This window comes from Felis catus, chromosome C1 (genome assembly GCF_018350175.1).
Source record: "Felis catus isolate Fca126 chromosome C1, F.catus_Fca126_mat1.0, whole genome shotgun sequence".
NCBI lineage: Eukaryota > Metazoa > Chordata > Mammalia > Carnivora > Felidae > Felis > Felis catus.
The window spans coordinates 210,353,847-210,376,153 of NC_058375.1; the positions used below are offsets into that span (position 1 = coordinate 210,353,847).

General features: G+C 47.3%; 2 protein-coding genes across 8 annotated transcripts in view; both read left to right on the top strand.

The window, feature by feature from the left end:
* LOC109502907 (small cysteine and glycine repeat-containing protein 7-like) overlaps positions 1–22,085 on the top strand; it is a 34,773-nt gene extending 12,688 nt beyond the window's left edge. Inside the window, exons 1-5 of one of the 7 annotated variants that reach the window (XR_006583594.1) lie at positions 6,995–7,331; positions 12,938–13,005; positions 13,096–13,204; positions 17,162–17,454; positions 17,661–18,365. Coding sequence is in view for 5 of the 7 variants with exons in the window: in XM_045034574.1 (XP_044890509.1) it covers positions 7,290–7,331; positions 12,938–13,005; positions 13,096–13,204; positions 17,162–17,317 (375 nt within the window). In the remaining 2 variants the exon portion in view is untranslated. The other 6 variants (XM_045034574.1, XR_002161810.3, XM_045034576.1 and 3 more) reach the window with 6 other exon arrangements.
* LOC111561915 (small cysteine and glycine repeat-containing protein 7-like) lies at positions 3,927–4,262 on the top strand. The gene has a single exon (XM_045033698.1). It carries the CDS (start codon positions 3,927–3,929, stop codon positions 4,260–4,262), a length of 336 nt encoding a protein of 111 aa, XP_044889633.1.
* Positions 22,086–22,307: the final 222 nt, after the last annotated feature.

Consider the following 22,307-nt stretch of genomic DNA (forward strand, 5'->3'; position numbering starts at 1 on the left):
AATTATGTTTTTGAATAATGCATATGCGTATGCACAAAGTTCTGGAAGAAAATTAGAGTGAACAGTAGTTATTCCAGTAAGGTGTGACGGTGGGTAATATTTATTTTCTTTGTATTTCTGCGCATTTTCCAAACTTTATACAATGAACATGTATAGCTTTCATGATCAGAAAAAGCAAAAATTATATTAAATATGCATACATGTGTTATTAAGTTATCAGTAATTATGTTTAGCGAAATCATGGGTAATATTTTGTTTCTACATATTTTATGATTTATATATTAAAAAATATATAAATCTCTTATGTATTAAAAGATTGCCAATGCATTTTACTATATATACTCTTATGCATGCTGTGCTGACTGTCCTTTCCCACGTTCTTGATCCCCACTGAATCCCTATTTTATTTCATTTGTCCCCAGCTTTATTGAGGTAAAATTGACAAAATTAGAAGATATTTAAGTTTACAGGATGATGATTTGATATAGGTACACAGTGTCAAAGGTCAATCCTTATTTTCTAATGTCACTGCGCTCAAGCCTGTCATCTAGAGGGTATTGGGATGACGCTTTCTGCAAGTGTGGGTGTCAAGGACAGGAGAGACAAGAGGCAGGAGCAGGAGGCAGACTGGGCCTAACAGAGGTGTTTCCTTGCTTGAGGGTGGGAGAGATGCCATCCTAAAGGATGTGATGCTTGGGGTGCCTGGGTAGCTCCACAGGTTAAGCATCCGACTCTTGGTTTCGGCTCAGGTCATGATCTCATGGTTTTGTGGGTTCCAGTCCCGCATCGGGCTCTGCACTGACAGTACAGAGCCTGCTTGGGACTCTCTCTCTCTCTCCCTCTCTCTCTCCCCTTTCCCCTTCCCCTTGTGCTGTCCCTGTCTCTCTCAAAATAATTTTTTTTTAAAAATCCTTAAAAAAAGGGGCGCCTGGCTGGCGCAGTCGGTTAAGCGTCCGACTTCAGCCAGGTCACGATCTCGCGGTCCGTGAGTTCGAGCCCCACGTCAGGCTCTGGGCTGATGGCTCAGAGCCTGGAGCCTGTTTCTGATTCTGTGTCTCCCTTTCTCTCTGCCCCTCCCCCGTTCATGCTCTGTCTCTCTCTGTCCCAAAAATAAATAAACGTTGAAAAATTAAAATTAAAAAAAATCCTTAAAAAAAAAACAAAGGTTTTGATGCTGATGAGAAGGGTCTAGAAAGCAGAAGGGGTTCATTGCTATGTCTGTAGTGCCTACAGTAGGTGGGCACTTAGTAGGTGCTGAACAAAGGAGATTTGTGGAGGTAGAAGGTGCATGAAAAAGGAGATTCAAAAGGCCAGAAGGGTGGTCTTCAGAGCACAGATGGAGGGGCCGGCCAGTGACAGGAGGAGTAGGGGGAGCACCACCGTGGTTATAAGTCAAGGTAAGAAGGAGAGAGACGGCACTGAGTCAGGCAACTTTATAGATTCTATGGGAGGAAGTGCCTTCTCAGAGTGAAGGAGGAGGCATCTGGCATCTGAAGAAAGGGGACAAGATTGGAAGTGGTCATTGCCGGAGGAAGAAGGGGAGCCGAGCTGATGAGAGAAGAGAGGTGAGTGCAGAGGAGGATGGGATGGAGGGTCCCACTAGTTCCCAGAATGCCTTCCAAGGGGTGCTACCAGATCTCAGCCCCCGCCTGCGTCGCCATTGTCCTCCTACTCAACACCATTTCTGCCTGTTTTCCTTGTCTTGTTCTCTCCTTCCTTTGTTGTGATGGAATGAAGACACAGCCCAAGGTTGGAAAAAAGAAAGATCAGTTTCATTTGGAGGGATTGCGCAAGGCTAACACTTGAACTGTGTCTTTAAAAATGAACAGAATTTCAAGGGTGGAACTTCGGCTAACGACACGGTCACAAGGGACGTTTGGAAGGCTACAAGTTCAAGTAATGATTGTACGGCTGCTGTATTTCCTTAGTAAAAGCAAAAAGGTCTGAGTCACAGGAGGGATCTAGGGTGTGCTCTGTGTTGCCACCTTCATCCCACGGGGCTTTTGCTCTGTGGATATGGTTCCTTCTTCTGCAGGGTGTTCCCTGCTGAGTCTTGCCTATTTCATTGCTCTTGTCTCTGTCTTAATTTCTAAGTGCTTCACACACCATGCAGCACATAGTGCCTGCACCATAAAGATTAACTACTGGTCCTAATGGTATTAATTCCCAAGCTCTCCCTTCTCGTGTAGGCTTGGGTTACTCTAGAGCCCCCGACAGACGATTAGGCTGCAAAGCAAATTGGAGTCAGATTGTTACTGGTGAGTCTGGACTTTAGTTTAAAGACAATCAGCCGAGGACTGTTGAGTAACAACAAAATGTGCACCACTAGAAAATATAGCAGCAGAAGGTAGGATTTTTTTTTTTTTTAATATAGAAACAATAAAGTTTTATTAAATGGCATTGAGCCATTGTTGTACCATATACTAACCATGTGTAGGGATTTATTATACCTGATGAGGCTAAAGTCAATAGTTGGGTGCATTTTTAAGTGGTTTCTTTCCTCAGGGGCCCAAATTTTCCAAAGCTCTGTTCTGGCGGTCTTCAGTGTGTGGCTCAAGGACCCAGGCGGGGCCCTGAGGCTGATAAGAGCATCCTTTTCAATTGCGCATCTGCGTGAGGCTGGGTTTTCTTTATGCATTTTGATCAAAACCACACCGTAGAACAGTTTCAACACAGAAGGTAGATAATGAGAATCCAGGCGTCTTTGACTAAGTCAGACATTAAAGAGGTTTGCAGAAGTGTAAAACAATGTCACTGTGTTCACTAAATTTTGGGGAAAATGTAGTTATTTCTCCCCCCCCCCCAAAAGTGCTATTTATGTGAGCAAGTCATGGGCTGTTAGTGTTATTTTTAGATTAATGCAAACACTCTGAGGTCAGCCAATCAGAGGCGGGAGTCTCTGGGGACAGAGGAACTTCCCTCTGAAAGCTCACCTCCTCGTCTGTCACCTTATGGTCTGGTCTGTGACTGGGACTAAATGTACACACGTGACTCATGCACAGAGAATTAATCACAAGGCAGGGCGCTAAGGTCCTGAAGATGAATCCAGAACCGTGGGCTTCTCCACTGAGAATGATTTTTGTAATTGTAGTCAGGCTGCCCTATCCCAGGTAGGAGAGGTAGAAGTATCTTCTAGTCTAGATGTATGTAGCCTCTTTGATCTGTGACATGCAGACCAGGGGTAGAAAGAGTGGATGTTGCAAGTTTTTTTTTTTTTTTTAACATTTATTTATTTTTGAGAGACAGAGAGAGGCAGAGCACAAGTGGGGGAGGGGCAGAGAGAGAGAGAGAGAGAGAGAGAGAGAGACGCAGCATCCGAATCAGGCTCCAGGCTCTAGGCTCTGAACTGTCAGCACAGAACCGGACCTGGAACTCAAACCCATGAACCGTGAGATTGTGACCTGAGCCAAGTGGGCCGCTTAACCGACTGGGCCACCCAGGTGCCCCAGCAACTTACCTCCTTTATTTAAGGTTCTATGTTCTCTTCCTCCCGCTGAAAGGACCCCTAAGAATTTTCCTGAAAGAGGTGTCAAGGGAAATAACAATTCCCTTGCGGAGATACTAGCGAGCAAGGCGAACAGTGGCCAGATGGGTCTCCTCCGGCTCATCTATTCCAAGACCAGCTATATTTGAAAACGGGCTAGCTGGGTTCTTTGCTAAATATTCCCACAGGGTGAAACAGAGATAAATTTACTTAAACGGAAAATATGTGACTTAATGGGACTAAAGGTGTCAGGAAATAAACAGGAAGGGCCTGAAGTTTTCCTATAGGAACTGAAATAAACAACAGGGAAGTGGTCACATGTCTTCCCCCGCCCACCTCCAGGGTTGGTATATAAGCCCCTCCCCCAGCAGGAGGCAGCACCAGACCTCCCTCACCTCCTGAGTCTCCCTCCTCCCTCTCCTGAATCCTCTCTGCCGACACCATGGGGTGCTGTGGCTGCGGAAGTTGCGGTGGCTGCGGCGGCTGCGGCGGTGGCTGCGGCGGCTGCAGTAGTGGCTGCGGTGGCTGCGGCGGTGGCTGTGGCGGCTGCGGCGGCGGCTGCGGCAGCTGCACCACCTGCCGGTGCTACCGGGTGGGCTGCTGCTCCAGCTGCTGTCCCTGCTGCTGCGGCTGCTGCGGGGGCTGCTGCAGCGTCCCCGTGGTCTGCTGCTGCCGCCGCTCGTGTGGCTGCGGCTCGTGTGGCTGCGGGAAGGGCTGCTGCCAGCAGAAGTGCTGTTGTCAGCAGAAGTGCTGTTGCAAGAAGCAGTGCTGCAGCTAGGGGGGCGGGCGGCTTCACTCCTGCCCAGGAGCTGCGGGAGCCCCCCTGCCCTGCAGGTAAGACTTGGCCCACCCTCCTCCGTCTCCTTTCCCTCGGCCTGTCACCAGCTTTCCCCCTCCTCCTGCTTTGTCCTTCCGAGAACCTCCTGTGCCCACACTGGCACAAATCCTCCCTCCCCGCCACCGTGCAGCACGGAACCACGATGCAACCAAAGAGCTTGTGAGAAGACATCGGGGCAAAGTCCCAGCCTCCTGGAAGCCCCAAGGATTTATTTGTGTGTCATGTTCCATCTCTGATAAATATTCGGGCCTGGCTTCTGGCCATTTTGGGGGTTTCTGCCCGCGTGCTGGCTCTTCTGTGGCTCTGTCTACATCTGCTGTTTTAAACTTCCTAATAAAGTGACTTGATGCACGATCACATCTCTTCGTTGGTCCCATTTTCCGTCCATTCTTGTGTCGGCCACTCGGGCCGCTGAGCAGCAGATGGGGCTCTGGCTCTGGCTCTGGTGCCCCGGCAGGGTCCTGTGGCCACCCCTGGACCCGACCCTGCACCCACAGCCCTTCGTCAGAGAGCCACACGGCCCCCTCTGCTGCTGCCCCGAAATGACGGTTCACCTGACAGGCTTCTGTGCTCAGATTTACAGGGGGGATTTTCCAGGTGGGGCGAGGGCGGTGGGGATTGGTGGTGGTGAGGGGGTGCTTTGTGTCCTGAAACGGATTTGGGAAATGAAGAGGGTCCCAAAGGGAGGAAGAAGGTACGTAGGCCCTACCCTGCGGTGCCAAGCGGTTTCTGGGGAGTTTGGGGAGCATTGGCCCCGCCGGGGAACTTGAGTGCTCTGGACGGCTCTGGAAGGCTCTTGTTCTTGCTGGCATCCTTGGCTGTGCCTCCAACAGCCGTGTATTTCCTCTGCTTCTGCGGATTTCGGGCAGCAGTAAACTCACCCAGCAGGCCCTCGGGGAGGGAAGACCTTGCCTGAGCTGATTCCACTTACGGTGTTGACGTCAGGGCCCACCTCGTTGCCAGCCCAGCTTCGGCAGCAGGGCAACGGAGGGGTCCCCTTACTCAGCTCACGCTCCACCCCCATGTCCGTTCAGAAAAGAAAGGATGGGTGGTGAGTTGCTGTGGACCCCCCTCTACATGCATGGTTGCTTCTATTCCTCCCCGTAACCCTTCGAGGTGGGTTGTATTAGACCCATTTCATCGATGAAAGGACTGAGCTTGAGGCAGTTAAGAAATTCACCGAAAGAAATGCAGCTGATAAATCCTGACTTAATCCCAGGTTCTTCTGACGTCGAACCTGGCAATCCTATTTCTCTACCTTATTGATTCTCAGAGTTTACACGCGTGTCCTTGTTCATTTATTTCCTTCCCTTCTTTGTCTTCCCAAGCTCATGCATGCACCTGCTGTTATCTGGCTGTTCCTCACACCGCCAGGTGGTCCTTGAACCTTGCTGCCTGGGTGAGAGCCACATTCCAGCAGGTTCCTTCTCAGCACTCCTCAGAGGTATTTCTGGACCACACAAGGTCTCTGCTCATCCAGGTGACAGCTACTTAACTCACTACTGGGGGGTGGGGGCGGGATGTATCTGTCCACCAATGCTTACCGAGGGAAGGAAGAGGAGTCTCGGTCTCCAGAAGCGGTCTCGGAGTTGGTGGATTTGCTCCGGGTTTCTTGACAAATGCTGTGGGAGGTATACGTTTACCATCGTTACCTAGGAGACATGGGGCTGGGGCTGGCAGGACTTTAGCTATTTTTTAAGTCTTACTGCTTACTCGTCTTGAACCCACCTAAGGTCATGTACAGATGGCATGGTTTCAGCTTAAATCGCATCTTCCCCACTTGCCCACCCCTAGCCTAGGAAGTTCTTTGCCTCTGAGCTCCCATAATGCTTCCTTGTTTTTATAGTATCGGATAACGTATTTTGTGTCTTACTATTGTTACTTGTAAACAGGAGATGATGGTAGATCGATAGATAGATAAAATTGTATTTATAATTATATATATATATATTGTTCTAATTATCTGTGTAACTTTTTAAATGTTTATTTATTTTTGAGAGAGAGAGGGTGTGAGCAGAAGAGGGCAGAAAGAGAGGGACAGAGGATCTGAAGCCGGTTCTGCGTTGACAGCTCGATGCGGGGCTCGAACTCACAAATTGTGAGATCATGACCTGAGCCGAAGTCGGAAGCGCAACCCCCTGAGCCGCCCAGGGGCCCCTGTATACATAATTTTTGAGGAACCTATCTATCTATAGATATAACTTTTTCAGTTCTGTCCACTGATGTAACTGTCCAGTCAGGCTCCAGAATGGTGCTCACTCACTGTGCCTTGTGCTGTCCGGATACTGGGGCTAGGAGACGGTGAACGACGGCTCCTGGCTTGGGGCTACTCACGTGATGAGGGACACAAACAAGTACATGGGAAATACTGTGTAATGTGACAAGTGCTATGGCTGGGAGCAGCGTGCGGTGTCATAGAGATGCAAGAAGACCTAACCCAGGCTTCGGGTGGGGTGCCAGGGTCATAGAAAAGCTCATGGACGAAGTGACACTTAGACCAAGTCCAGAAAGGTTAAGGCAACCTCTGGGAAGAGGGCGTGTCAGGGGACAGGGCGGGGCTGGGGTCTATTTCAGGCAGAGGCACCTAACTGTGTGCAAAGGTCAGAGGTGAGAGGCAGCGTGACCAACGGGGGCAGCCCGAGTTCGGTGTGGCTGCAGAGTCGAGGGTGACGGTGTCACGTGAGGAGTCGGGGCTGGAGAGGTGAGCAAAGTCCGGACCAGGAAAAACATTGCACAAATGGGCAGACGTTGTGTTCCACACTGTGCAAGATTCTTTGGAGGATTTCAGTGGAGGAGTGATATACTTTGGAGAAAATACCAGTCTGGCAGCACAGGGAGAACGGGCGGAGGGAGAGGGAGAAACCCAGACAAGAAGCTGCTGTGGTGATCTGGGCATTGATGATGGCGGCTGGACCTGCCATACAATGGGACATTCGAGAAACATTTCGAGGTTGAGTGGAGAAGCAAATGGACTCAAGAATCCAAGAGTGGGGGCTCCAGCCTGCACAGGTGGGTGGATACTAGATACGGCAGGTGAACTAACCAGGGCAGGTGGGGGAGCCGGGGGAACGGGTCGTTGCGTCACCCATGGAGCCAACGATATCGATGGTGGCCGCTGACATTTCTAGCAAGCCTCCTCCCGTGTGGTCCACACGACAATCTAAGAGGCAGGTATGAAAATCATCCCCACTGTGTACGTAGGAAATCAGGGTCGTGAGGGGGAGTCTCTCAGCCTCTGTGTGGCGGAGCCTGGATCAAATCCAGTCAGCTGGCTGCCACACTGGTTTCCTCAGCTCCCAGATGGTGCTGTAGAGCAGGTGTGCAGGTGGGAACCAGCTTTGCTCATCTTGGTGGCCTTGTAGAACGTGGCATGGCGTTCATGGTGGAGGCCTTTCTCCTGGAGTGATTAGAATTGAAAAGCTGCTCCAGGGGCAATGGGGTCTTAAGTCGTTTGTACTCGTCTGACCACACGTATCTTCCCTCCTGCCACAGTCTTTAATAGGGGAGGCTACGCCATGTTTGTGTTGGTAGGTTTGTGGAGGCATTGAAAGAACGAGTCGGTACTAAACCGTGTTAAATGCTTGTGTAGTAAGCTGTGGGGTTGGGACGAGGGGAGGCCGAGTCGGGCAAGTGCGGTGCCCAGCCCTCTGTTTTGGTAAAATGTCGTCATGGTTTTCATCAGGGACTTCTTGCACCTACTTTGATTTTTTTTTTTAAATATTGCATTAAAAATATCGCGATGAGTTCAGGTTTAAATTTTCACCCCAGGTGGGTGCCTCATTCACCCCACATTAGCCTTGGGAAGGAGCGTTACACGGATCCAAATATTCCCCACTTACTCTACCGCTGTTATTTCTATGCAGATACAAAAATAGATGTTCTACATGGAATAGTATTCATTTGTTGGAAAGAAATACCACTTTAAATTGGTTATTCGCAGACTGTGACTAGGCGCCCGTGATCCCAAAGACTGGTAAATAAACAGGAAAGCCATCCCAGTTCTGGCGATGGGAACAAAACAGGTTCCACGGAGGAGGGAAGTCAGTTGCTAAAGCTCAGAGAAGGGTGTGGCTTATTTGAGCGGGAGAGAGAGCGAATGAGGCCACCCTCGTACCCCAGTGCAGCTCGTCGGGGTATCAGGTCAAAAACAGTTTGCCTGTACTCAGAATTCCTTTTGGACTGAGCACGCTGCATCATCCAGACCAGGGTTTGGCAAACTTTTCCGTCAAGGACCCGATGAATGTCACATGATCTCTGTCGCAATGACTCAATTTAGCCACTGTGACTGGAAACTACCATAGACAACACTTAAATGTGTGAGTGGCTTTGTTCCAATAAAACCTCGTTTACAAAGATAGGTGGCAGACCAAAAGTGGGCCTTAGCGTGTTGACCCCTGATCTAGACACTGAACTTTGAAGACAGGAAGTACAGGGTTGCGGCGTGGTTGAGAGGGCTGGCTCTGGGATCAGGCTGCCTGTGCCGCTGTCCTGACTCCAGTTTCTTTGTGGCCTTAAGACAATTAATGTTCCAGTGTCTTACTTTTTCTTCATCTGTAAACTGGGAGCATGGACAGTATATTCTTTGGAAGGTTATTGCAAGAATCAAGGCAGATAAAATACTTAGAATTATTTCTGGAATATTAAAAGCTGAAAAAAAAAATAGGGGTGGGTGGGTGGCTCAGTCGGTTAAACGACCGACTGTTGATTTTGGCTCAGGTCATGGTCTCACGGTTCATGGGATCAAGCCCCGCATCGGGTTCCACGCTGAGCGTGGAGCCTGCTTCAGATTCTCTCTCTCTTTCTCTCTCTGCCCTTCCCCTGCTCATGCACATACACACACCCTCTGTCTCTCTCTCAAAATAAACACACATTTTATTTAAAAAATTTTTTAATGTTTATTTATTATTGAGAGACAGAGAGACAGTGCATGAGCGGGGGGGGGGGGGGGGGTGCGGGGCAGAGAGGAGGAGACACAGAATCCGAAGCAGGCTCCAGGCTCTGAGCTGCCAGCATAGAGCCCGACGCGGGGCTTGAACTCACGGAGTGTGAGATCATGACCTGAGCTGAATGAAGTCAGACGCTCAACCGACTGAGCCACCCAGGCGCCCCGAACTGTAGTCGCTTCTAAGACATAAGCCCATTGTGTTCATTAGTGAATGTATTATGACGAACAAGAATTTTAATAAGACATTTGCATTTGAGATCCTTGAATTTTTAACGCGGATGGAATTTCCTACCTAGAGTCATCTCATTGGTCTCTCTATGGGTTTTCGTCTTTAATTTATCCTACAAGCTGCTGCCAGGTACGTGCTCCTAAAATACCATTTCTACATGCCACATAATTCGCTTGCAAAAGAAACATCGAAGGCTCTCTGACCTACAGTTCAGACTTAGTTTCAACTTGTATTTGCAGCCTGAATACCTACTAATTCTCTGGAATAAACTTTCCACTATAGGCACATGTGCTTTCTTTTCTGCCTCCTGGAGAAGTCTTGTATTTTCCCTTACGACGTGCAGCCTACCTCGAAATACTCACGTTGGCTAACATTTATGAGGTCTGTCCCAAGCTCTATTCTAAGCGTTTCTGTGTATGATCATATTTACAGTCCTATGGTATAGGGATTATTATTTTCATCAGGAAATTGAGGTATAGAAAAATCAGGTCCCACCGCTGGAGGTGGAGGGAGGAAGCAGCTCACGCAGGATGACCCCAGACTGTACCCCCACCCACTGCTCCTTCCTCCTCTCTACCTGTTCCCATCTGGTTTCCCATTCAAGACTCAGTTTGAGCTCTGCCTGCTTCATAAAGCTTTCCTACTTTCTCTATGTGATTGGATTTAATTAGCCCCTCCTTGGAACTCTTGCAAGGCTTAATATTCCCTTGGAACTTAATCAGCCCATACTCGGAGTCAACTCTTATTAGGCTATTATTTAAATCTTCTTTGTTCCTCAGTTTACCCAGTTATTTCTTCTCATCTCTCTGATCAGCTGGAGTTACTTAGAAGTACATTTCCTGGTGCTGCCCACGTGGCCTGGCACGTAAAAGGGGTTCAACAAATGTTTGTTAACTTGGCTTGCTTTTGCTCAAGGGTTTATCATCCCAGGTAGAACTATAAGCAGGAAGTTAATTGATAGATGCGCTGAATGGTACCCTCTGTTTACAACAGCCACGCCTGGTTATTTTTAACTGGCATGCTTATGCATTTGAGCCAGGCTTTAGGCAAGAATTTGTGCTAGTGACTAATGGGTCACACATTTGAATGCTCTCTGGTTTCCAATGACCAGGCTGTACTGCTGGGGAGTTGGGATTATTGTATCTGCCAACAGGATGAAGCTGAGCGGACGTTCCCATATCTAAGTTAATCTGAATGCGGTCACACTTTGAGATCTGATCATTGTCCAATGTTATTTTTTCCAGCTTTGGTACAAATTCAAGAGAAGCAAAGAACCCATTCGATGGTATCTGTGTAGGAGTCTAGTCTTTGGCTAACTGTAGGGATTCCTGCACTCTTTTACAATGGAAAGCATTGTTAAGGTTAAATATTATGGTGATCTTGGTGTGCTCTGAGTCCTTATTTCTTTAGTCTCTGTCTTTTCCCAGCTTAACTAATTTTTTCCATCATCCCTTGGGCCCTGTGGAGTATCCCTAAAAGACATCCCCTTGCCACATCCAGTGACATCCATTCTTAACTCTAGAGTGGCAGGCGCAACTTTTCTGTCCTTTAGGAGGGAAAGAGGAACACCTTTTTACATAATGTAAAGGTCTCCTATCCTTTCACTAACAAAAAATAATGGAAACACAGTTAAATGTTCAAGATAAAAACAAATGATTCAATTTCCTTTGTAGACCCTAAGTAACGTCGTGTGGTGCTAATCCCTCCCATGTCAGCCCATTTAAGAGCAGAGCTTCTGAATGACAATTTCAACTCCATCATGATCCTGTCAATATCTTCTTTATTATTTGGATATCGTGTTTGAAAGATGGCCTGGAGAGCGGGTGATGGGGGCCCCAATGAAGAATTTCTCTAAAGTTTTTCACCTTGACGTTCCACAAATACACTTGGAGCACATGTACCATATGCAGAAACTTACATATTTACCTAATGGTGGGGAGAATTGATACCAAAACAGGGAGCAAGAGCAAGTATATGAAGGGGAAGGAATAGAGTTGACGAGCTCGTTAAGCTAGAAGAAGTAGTTGGAAAGCCATATGGGTCACCACAAATATTTATCAGTTCTGCTTCCATGATGTCACGTACATTTAGGCAATGACAGTCCCATCTGAGCCTCAGCTCTACTGGTCTGGGGATTCTGACATGTCTGATTAGGTCTTGAGAAATGGGAGGTGGGTCTGCCAGGGGTCACTTGGGATGAAGACTGAGGCACATCCTAACAAAAACAAAAGCAAGTAAAGTCGTTTTAAGGGACAAGAGCCAGGCGATGGGGTTAATTCCTGTGACCAATGACCCAATTACTAAAGGTCTTTTGAGTGGTTCATGTCGTGGACCTATAGAAGTTGAATCTCATGATGGACTTCGGCAATGAGAAACACTTTCTGTGAGGCCCGGTGGGTCCAGGGTGTGGTACAAGGTGGGGGAAGACATTTTCTCCATTACAGCAGAGGGACATCAGGGCAAGATGATGTTGGTACAGATGTGGCCAGGAAGGTTGGCCGTGGTAGTTACTACGAGACAGTGTGATGGCTGGTGGCAGTGTGGGCTCCATCATGGTATGGCTTTGGCTTAGGACCTTCACCCCTCAAGCAGTACCTGCAAGCAGGTGGGATCCACCATGTGCCTTCGTGGTTTTTCCTGCCCCCCAGGCCTCGGACTTGCATCACTGCAGGCCCTGGGGGACTGGCCAGGGGAGAAAAGGGCCCCCTCCCAGGGCCGCTGAGTGTGCTACATTCTTGAGCCCACTGATACCTTGTGGGGATCCCAGGATGATGGTTGTTGGGGCAGGATGTTGCTGGACTCTGAAGAGGGGTGAGAGGACCTACGTAATACGTAATGATGAGCAAAATTCAGTTAATCAACTGATCAGTACATTCAACAATATTTACTGACCACTTACTGAGCGACTAAGTAGCAAATCTAGTAAAACACCGTGTGCTACTGTTAATGTGATGCTGTTTTCTCTACTGTAATGGGGCTCCTCTCGGGAATGTTCCATGCCCTGCTTACCATCTGTTCCTTCCCTCTCTTCCCCAGTCTCTAGACCTCTGAGGCTCTCAGGCTCAGACTGTTGCAAAAGCCTTTTGCCTCATCCCTATTTTTTTTAATTAAAAAAAAAAATTTTTTTTTTTAAGTTTACTTATTTATTTTGAGAAAGAGCACAAGCAGGGGAGGGGCAGAGAGAAGGAGAGGCAGAATCCCCAACAGGCTCTGCACCATCAGCACAGAACCCGGCGTGGGGCTCAAACTCACAAACTGTGAGATCACGACCTGAGCTGAGATCAAGAGTCAGAGGCTTAACTGACTGCACCACCCAAGTGCCCCTAACTGGTCTCTATTTTTGGTCTCACCTTCCCACATCCTGGTTCTGTCGTCAGTCCCCTTCCAGAACCCGGAATCCTAGTTCTCACTGACTCCACACCTCTCATGCTTCTTTACCAGAGCACAGGTGTCCCCTGGTCTCTGGAAGCGGAGCGTTCACACTTGGAAAACCAAAGTGGCAGAAAGTGGTGAGTCAATTACCAGTAACTTACACGGAGCAAATGCTGAGCGTTCCCAGAACCCCAAATCACCTCTCTTTGGCTTTTTTGCAACCTTAGGACACAGCTTGCCGACAGATGCACAAAATCAATGGAGACAAATCACAGATACTCAGAGACGCAGTTCAAAGCTCTGGAGGCCGGAGGCAGAGACGCGGAGTTGCTGAGGGTGCGTCCCTAGAAGGAGCTGGGTGGGGGCGGGAGAGGGGGCTGCTCTTCTGCTCAGGGGCAGTGCTGCCTCTACAAATGCTGAACGCTACTTCGGCCTTTATTGTAAAAGTGAACAACCTCTTGAGATTTCTTTCCGTTAGCAAAAACAGCAGGTCCTAACGTAGGTCTTTGTAAAAGCAAAGTAGCCTAACTACTGAAGGCCTGAGCTTTCGAAACGCGGGGGACACCTGAACCCAAGGATTTCTACCCTTACCTCTACCTATGTTCCCAGGCTCGGCTCTCAGTGTCCTCAGCCCTCCCTGCTCCCCCTGGGTCCCCCCTTGTAAGTGCCAGCTTCAGGCCTATGGTGGGTGCTGCCTGGATCACCCCTCACATTTTCCCATCTCCCATCCTTACTGAAGGTCTTATATGGGAAGGAAGACTTTCCCGCGATAGAGGGTCCCTATCAGTCTTCCCAATTCCCTTTCTCCTACATAAACTCAGAATCAACTTCTTCTTTTAAACAGATGTTTATTCATTTTGACAAAAAATGAGAGAGAGTGTGCGCATGAGAGCAGGAGGGGCAGAGAGAGAGAGAGACAGAATCCCAAGCTATCAGCGCAGAGCCCAGCATGGAGCTCGAGCCCACAAACTGCGGGATCATGACCTGAGCCGAAATCAAGAGTCAAACACTTAACCGACTGAGCCACCCAGGCGCCCCCCGAATCCACTCCTTTTTTTCTATAGCTCTGAGAAAGTCAATGCACAGGGTCATTCTGGTTCTTGTCCATGTATTGGAATTCTTTGCGTGGATTCATCTTGCAGATGTCAGAGTTACTTCGTTGTAAGACAAGGATAATTCAACAACTATTTATTAAATTGTGTATGCTGCTTCCCCCCAAGTTTACTCGATGGAAAATCTTAATGTGCCTGAAAACAGAAGTTCAGGGGCCCTTTCAGATAAAAACAGATGAACCTTGAAGGTCAGAGCACTGGGGAGAAATGTGTGTGAGCTGAAGGCACAGAGGAAATGCTTGCTCACTGGGTGTTTTCCAGGATAGTTATTTAAGCAATTGCATTGCTCTGTCTTTATCCTGTCACAAGAAAGAACAACTACTAAAAATCCACAGGGCATGATCACATTCCAACAAAAAAGTAGCAGCCAGATGAATCAGCTATTTTATACAGCGGTTATCTTAGGACTGTAGTGACTGAAGTCAGGTAGGTGCAGGCATGATTTACAGGTCTGTGCAACGGAGACTTAGCCCCAAACCACTTCCCTGCCTTTCTGTTCTGAAAAGCAGGACACAGTTGCATTTACAAAGAAGTCATCTTTAAGACTTAAAAAAAATTCAACTGTAATTAACCTACGGTGTGACGTTAGTTTCAGGTGTACAATGTAGGGATTCCACACTTCCTTACCTTACTCAGCGCTCATCATGGGTGAACTCTTAATCCCCTTCACCCGTTTCACCCAATCGTCCACCCACCTCCCCTCTTGGTAACCATCTGCTTGTTCTGTGTAGTTAAGAGTCTGGGTTTTTTTGCTTGTCTCTTTTTTTAATTTGTTTGTTTGCTGTGCTTGTGCTTCTTAAATTCCACATATGAGTGAGATCACATGGTATTCGTCTTTCCCTGACTTCTTTCACTTCGCATTTCACCCTCTCAATCCATCCATGTTGTTGCAGACGGCAAGATTTCATTCTTTTCTATGGCTGAATAATATTCCATTGTAGATAGATGCCACATCTTCTTTATCCGTTCATCTATCGATGGACCCTTGGGTGGCTTCTCTTGGCTATTGTAAGTAATGCTGCAGTAGCCATAGGACGGCATGTATCTTTCTGAATTGGTGTTTTTGTAACTTCTTGGGGAAATACCCAGGAGTGGGATTACTGAGTCATATGGTAAATTCTATTTTTAATTTTTTAAGGAATGTCCAATCTGTTTTCCACAGTGGCTGCACCAGTTTGCATTCCCACCAGTAGTGCACTAGGATTCCTTTTGCTCCGTATCCTTGCCAACACCCGTCATTTCTTGTGTTTTTTATTTTAGCCATTCTGACCAGTGTGAGGTGATTGCCCCTTGTAATTTTGAGTTTCATTTCCCTGATGATGAGTGATGTTGAGCATCTTTTCATGTGTCTGCTGGCCATCTCTACATCTTCTTTGGAAAATTGTCTGTTCATGTCCACTGACCATATATTAATTGCATCATTGTCTTTTGGGTGTTGACTTGTATAAGTTCTTTATATATTTTGCGTATTAACCTCTTACTGGATGCATCATTTGCAAATAACCTCTCCTATTCATCTTTTGGTTTTGTTGATGCTTGTTGTCACCGTGCAAAAGCTTTTTACTTTGATATAGTTGCAATAATTAATTTTGCTTTTGTTTTCTTTGCCAAAAGAGACATATCTGGAAAAATATTTCTTTTTTAAAAAATGCTTATTTATTTATTTTTGAGAGAGAGAGAGAGTGAGTGAGTATGGGGAAGGGCAGAGAGAGAAGGAGGGAGAGAGAATCCCAAGCAGGCTCCACATTATCAGTGCAGAGCCTGACCCAGGACTTGATCCCATGAACTGTGAGATCATGACTTTAGCTGAAATCAAGAGTTGGTCACTTAACCAACTGAGCCACCCAGTCACTTCTGGAAAAATATTTCTGTGGCTGATGTCAAAGAGATTACTGCCTATGTTTTTGTTTTGTTTTTGTTTTTTGTTTGTTTGTTTTTTTCCTAGGACTTTTATGGTTTCAGGTCTCACATTTAGGTCTTTCATTTTGAGTTTACTTTTGTATATGGTGTAAGAAAGTGGTCCAATTTCATTCTTTTTTTTTTTTTTAATTTTTTTTTTTTCAACGTTTATTTATTTTTGGGACAGAGAGAGAGACAGAGCATGAACAGGCAAGGGGCAGAGAGAGAGGGAGACACAGAATCAGAAACAGGCTCCAGGCTCTGAGCCAGCAGCCCAGAGCCCGACACGGGGCTCGAACTCACGGACCGCGAGATCGTGACCTGGCTGAAGTCGGACGCTTAACCGACTGCGCCACCCAGGCGCCCCCAATTTCATTCTTTTGCATGTAACTGCCCAGTTTTCCCAACACGATTTGCTGAAGAGACTGCTTCCTATTGTATAGTCTTGCCTCTTTTGTTATAGACTAATTGACCATAAAAGCTTGGGTTTATTTCTGGACTCTTCATTTTGTTCTATTGATCTATGTACTTCTTTTTGGCCAGTACCATACTGTTTTGATTACTATAGCTTTGTAGTACACCTTGAAAACTGGGATTGTGATACATCAAGTCTTGCTCTTTTTTTTTTTTTTTCAAAATTGCTTTGGCTATTCAGGGTCTTTTTCGGTTGCGTAGAAATTTAGGATTATTTGTGCTAGTTCTGTGAAAAATGCTGTTGGTATTTTGATAGGGATTGCACTGCATGTGCAGATTGCTTTGGGTAGCATTTTACTTTATTTTAACAATGTTGGTTCTTCCAACTCATGAACATAGACTATCTTTCCATATACTTGTGTCGTCTTTAATTTCTTTCACCAAAGTTTTATAGTTTTCAGAGTACAGGTCATTTACCTCCTTAGTTAAGTTTTAAGGCTTCTTTAACAGCAACTAAAAAGTAACCTGAAGTGTGTCCTGTGTTAAAGGCCCGGTTCATAACATTATTCCAAGCTCCTTTGACTCAGGCTCATTCAGGGGGCTGACAGGACACCTGGGCTTGCCTCATTTGTGTGCCACTCGGACTGTCCCAGGATGGCCGGTAAAAGCAGTTTCCTATTCCGCAATAGTCGATAGAACCTGACCTGCAGACTGTGCCGACTGCCTTCACTATTTACCCTTAACTGGAAAGAGTGATCTGAATACGGATGGCCGAATGGAAGCAACCAGTTCAAGGAAGCAGTCCATGGCGGGCTGGTCCACGATCACTAGGAACTGAGCCTAGAGGTTTGTTTTTCTCTTTTAATAGGCGGATGATAGCAGAAGGCTGCTCGAGTCTGGCACATGGCTTGGGAATGTTGTGCTCAGGATGTGCTTCTATCGTCTGGCAGAATGTGAAGGACGCTCTGTAATGACCCCTGATAACACTGGATCCCTTCTCCTTGGAACCACAGTCCCCTCCTAACTGATGTTACAGGATGAAGAAACACCCAAGGAACTCGGCCTTGGGAGGACGAAATAATATGACCTGGGATCACCTTTCCCTTTGAATCTCAAGACGTCCTCTTCTGTCTAAAAGGATGCTTCACCACTTCGCAAATGGTAATAAATGGTGCAAGAATGAAAAAAAAAATCTTTGACCTGGGCTGATAGGACCAAGAAATGTGAAACATACCCAAGGGAAACTCTGACCCACTTAGATTTCTACCAGAAAAAAAATTGCCCCAAATCCTCCAAACCCCCCCCCCCCCAGCAAACAAACAAAAAACCCAGGATTTCATAGTTACTTCCTGTCCTATTTTAAACAGGGCCTTAAAAAGACAAGTAAAAGATAAATTTAGCAAGGTTTACAAGTCAGAAGGACCCATTAAGGAAGTGCACAAAAGGCCATGTGAGGTTCTGCTATGGATATTTGCATCAACAACAACAACAACAACAACAGGGAAGTAGCCTTGAGTCCTGGGTCAGGACTCTCCCCCAGGGTTGGTATATAAGCCCCTCCCCCAGCAGGAGGCGGCACCAGACCTCCCTCACCTCCTGAGTCTCCCTCTTCCTCTCTCCCGAGTCCTCTTTACCGACACCATGGGGTGCTGTGGCTGTGGAAGTTGCGGTGGCTGCGGCGGCTGCAGTAGTGGCTGCGGTGGCTGCGGTGGCTGCGGCGGTGGCTGCGGTGGCTGCGGCGGCGGCTGCGGCAGCTGCACCACCTGCCGGTGCTACCGGGTGGGCTGCTGCTCCAGCTGCTGTCCCTGCTGCTGCGGCTGCTGCGGGGGCTGCTGCAGCGTCCCCGTGGTCTGCTGCTGCCGCCGCTCGTGTGGCTGCAGCTCGTGTGGCTGCGGCTCGTGTGGCTGCGGGAAGGGCTGCTGCCAGCAGAAGTGCTGTTGTCAGCAGAAGTGCTGTTGCAAGAAGCAGTGCTGCAGCTAGGCGGGCCACCTGGCCTCTGTCCCTGCTCAGGAGAACCTGGAACGTTCCTCTGCTCCATTCGCCTAACCCCCCCCCCCCCCCCCCCCCCCCCCCCCCCCGTCTTCATCTGCTGTTCTGAGACTGACCCTCTTTGCTCCTGCATTGAGGTTCCTGTTTTTCTTTTTTTTTTTTCTGCTTTGGGTGTTTTCAGGTTTCCCATCTGAAAAGTTTCTAATCAAATAGCCAACAGTGAAAACAAGGACGCGAGCACAACATGCTCGCTCTGAATGAAGAGCTGACCTCATGGGGCTCCGTGAGATAGGATCGCAATTAACGTTCTTTAGACCTACGTGATTATTTCCTTCCCATGTCTGTGCTTTTACCTCTGCTCCTTTTTTAATCTTGTATTCCTATTTGTCGACAGCGTTTTTCTAAATGTCCTAATAAATACAAACTTTTAGCATGAAAAGTGTGTTTTTGCCTTTGTTTTGATTTTACCGTATCCCTCCTCCCGGAACATCTTAATCTCACTTAAAAGTCACTTGGGGGGCGCCTGGGTGGCGCAGTCGGTTAAGCGTCCGACTTCAGCCAGGTCACGATCTCGCGGTCCGTGAGTTCGAGCCCCGCGTCGGGCTCTGGGCTGATGGCTGGGAGCCTGGAGCCTGTTTCCGATTCTGTGTCTCCCTCTCTCTCTGCCCCTCCCCCGTTCATGCTCTGTCTTTCTCTGTCCCAAAAATAAATAAACGTTGAAAAAAAAAAAAAGTCACTTGGAAGATGGGCAGTGAGAGCAGAGCAAGGCAAGGAACCATGAGAACAGCCTTCCTGCCCCCGCTGCCCATGCATTTCAGCTACTGACACCAACAGAGCACTGGGAAGTGCTTCACCTACAACTGGAATTGTTTTGAGATGACGGTTTCAGTTACAGGGAAACAAGGGTCTCTAATTGATTAAAAATGCTGTTTTATTCACAAAGAGCCATTTCAAACAAACGTTCAGAAATACATCCACTACCAAGATATGGAGGGCTGCATTTGCCTTAGATTCCCATCTACTGGGGCCACTTATTCTTTGCATCAGGGGCACAGCCCCACCCCTGCAGAGCAGGCCCCGTCACTTTCCCCTATGAATTTAGCGAGCAGTACACATTTAGACTTTCGGTATTATTAGTTTAGCTTTCCATCTCCCTAACTACAAAAAGTAATGCCATCAGGCTGTGCTAAGTGGGTCAGCTTTGGTGGATGTGGGATTTCTCTTCGTTCTTTTCTGTTTATATTAATTTAACCTTGGTTGGGGTATTGCGAAGGCTCAGGCTTACTTTTGGCTTCATTTCAGATCTTAGTAACTTGAACTTTGATGGATGTTTTTAAGTTTTATTTTTGAGACTCATGAGCTTAGAGGGGCTCTGACTAGTCCTCTAATCTGGGTCCTTTTGCCAGACTGTGGTAGTCCATTCTGTTTTATTTATTTATTCTTAAATTTATTTTTAAAGTTTATTTATTTTGAGACAGAGAGCGTGAGAGGGGGAGGGGCAGAGAGAGAGAGAGAGAGAATCCCAGGTAGGATTCGCACTGTCAGTGCAGAGCCCGACTCAGGGCTCAAACTCACAAAACTGTGAGATCATGACCTGAGCTGAACTCAAGAGTTGGATGCATAACTGACTGACCCACCCAATGGCCCTGGTAGTCCATTCTTTTTTTTTTTTAATGTTTATTTAATTTTGAGAAAAAGATAGAGGCAGAGCATGAGCAGGGGAGGGGCAGAGAGAGAGGGAGATGCAGAATCCAAAGCAGGCTCCAGGCTCTGAGCCATCAGGACAGAGCCCGATGTGGGGCTTGAACTCATGCACCGTGAGATCATGACCTGAGCCGAAATCGAAAGGAAACTACAGTTCAGTTGGTCTTCAATAGCCTCATTCCCTTGGAAGATTCAAATCGAAATACAAATGACATTTTATGATTCAGATTATGAGTAGTATTTAGAAGGATTTAAATATTTTGGAAGAATGTGCTTTCCGTTGACAAATGTTCCCTGAGAAACCCCTAGCTATAAAGGCAGGTTTGAAGCCAGTTCAAAGATGGAGTAGATCCTGCCTTGGAGGGTCATTGGGTGGGGTGGGTTGTGTACAAAGAATTATAATCCAAGGCCAAGTGTGATAATGGCTGTAGGCATCTCCATCAGAGGTGCAGAGGTAGTTCTTGAAAACATCCAGAGTGGTTTCCATAGCGCTGAATCTCATGGCTTCTTGTTCCCTGTGGACTCCTCTCTGTCACGTTTGCTCTGGTTTGGACCAGAGCCGGAGAGTGGCAGAGCCTATCGTCACTGCAACGTGAGGGTCGGCCCTTGTCTTTGCAATAACTGTCCTCATCTTTTGCCCCGAGGCACACATTTCCCAGACGGACGGAGTGCTGAAAAGAAAGAGGTGGGTCGCAATTTAAGGGAAATATTTCTGTAGTTCAACTGAACTCAGCAAATGTCTTCATTTTCCAATCTGATATTATTCTCACTTTGTTTTCCCAGTGATTCAGACAGCCTAAATGAAGACCCATATTTGCGATTGGATCACAGACAGGCACGTTCAAGCAACTGACACGAGACGTGGGATATGCACTCACACGGAGTGCTCTTCCCGTGATTTCCAGCCCTCGCCACCAAGCCCCGATACATGGATCCTGTCTGATTGCCTTGTGAATTTTGTCATAGCTTCATATAGTGGGAATGAGTGTGGACCCTGCTCGGGAGGAAGAAGCGAGAGCTGAGTGTATGCAGGCAAAGTAGGAACCACACTGCACACACATGCCACATTGTGGGTACAACAGCCCCACATTTCCTCCTTCTTTTTTTCAACTTGATTATTTAAAGTTTATTTATTTATTTTTGAGAGAGGTGGGCGTGGGGCTAGGGACAGAGGGAGATTGGGAATCCACAGCGGTGCAGAGCCCAACGTGGGACTTCATCCCATGAGCCATGAGATCACGATCTGAGCTGAAATCAAGAGTTGGATGCTTAACCAACTGAGTCACCCAGATGCCCCATGCTTCTTTCTTTTAAGTATCAGGGACAGCTTGTCACACAGATTCAGCTAAGCCACAGCATCAGTTTAGGCTTGTGACTCAGGACCCCCATAAACACACGTATTGTTGACAGTCATCAGGCGTGTCCCAAAAGCAGTATTGTTTTGTCAGGGTGGCCCTAACAAAATACCATACATGGGGTGGCTTAACCGCCAGGAATTTACTTTCTCACAGTTCTGGAGGCGGGAAGTCCAAGATCAAGTCCAAGTTCCGTAGCTCAAGGCCCGAGATGAAGCTGGCAGTGGGTTTGGTCTGCAGCCTTTCTCCTCAGCTGCAAGATGGCTGCCTTCTTGCTCTGTCATCGCACGGTCTTCTTTCTGCACACGTCTGTGTCCCAATTTTCCCGTCTTCTAAGAACACCAGTCATATTTGTTTAGAACCCACCTTAAGGACCTTCTTTGGACTTAATCACCTCTTTAAAGAGCCCATTTCCAAACACAGTCACATTCTGAGATGTTGGGAGTAAGGGCTTCGACACACAGATTTTGGGGGGATGCAATTCAGCCCATAACAAAAGAGTAACAAAACATACAGAAGTCTAATGCTTTGTCCTTCATTTACATGGTTTTGTTAGTGACCTTTGTTTAATATAATATGGACTTTGCTTTTTTTTTTTCTGCCAATAGCCATTACAGATTTACCCTTACTTTCTTTTCTATATCAGATTGTCAGCTAACTAACAAAGGAATTGCGTCTTGGTGTCCCTCCCAGGACCCAGCACGATGTTTGACAAATAAACGTTCAAGAACGGTCGCCGGTTCACCCTGCTGCCTGGATCCTTTCTTCACCCGTTGATGTCAATACTGAGTGATGGCAACTTAGCCAATCCTGACAGCCCCCATCTCCTACTTTTACTGCCTGAAAATAAGCTCACATCTCTAGTAAGCGGGACGGGGAGAGCAGAAGCTGAAGACGCGCTACATCTTTGATGCTCGGAGGGCCGCGTGTCCCAGGATTCGGCCGGTCAACCTTACTTTGTGGGAA

Coding starts and splice junctions, on each gene's coding strand:
- LOC111561915 (XM_045033698.1), top strand. CDS start 3,927: ATGGGGTGCTGTGGCTGCGGAAGTTGCGGTGGCTGCGGCGGCTGCGGC.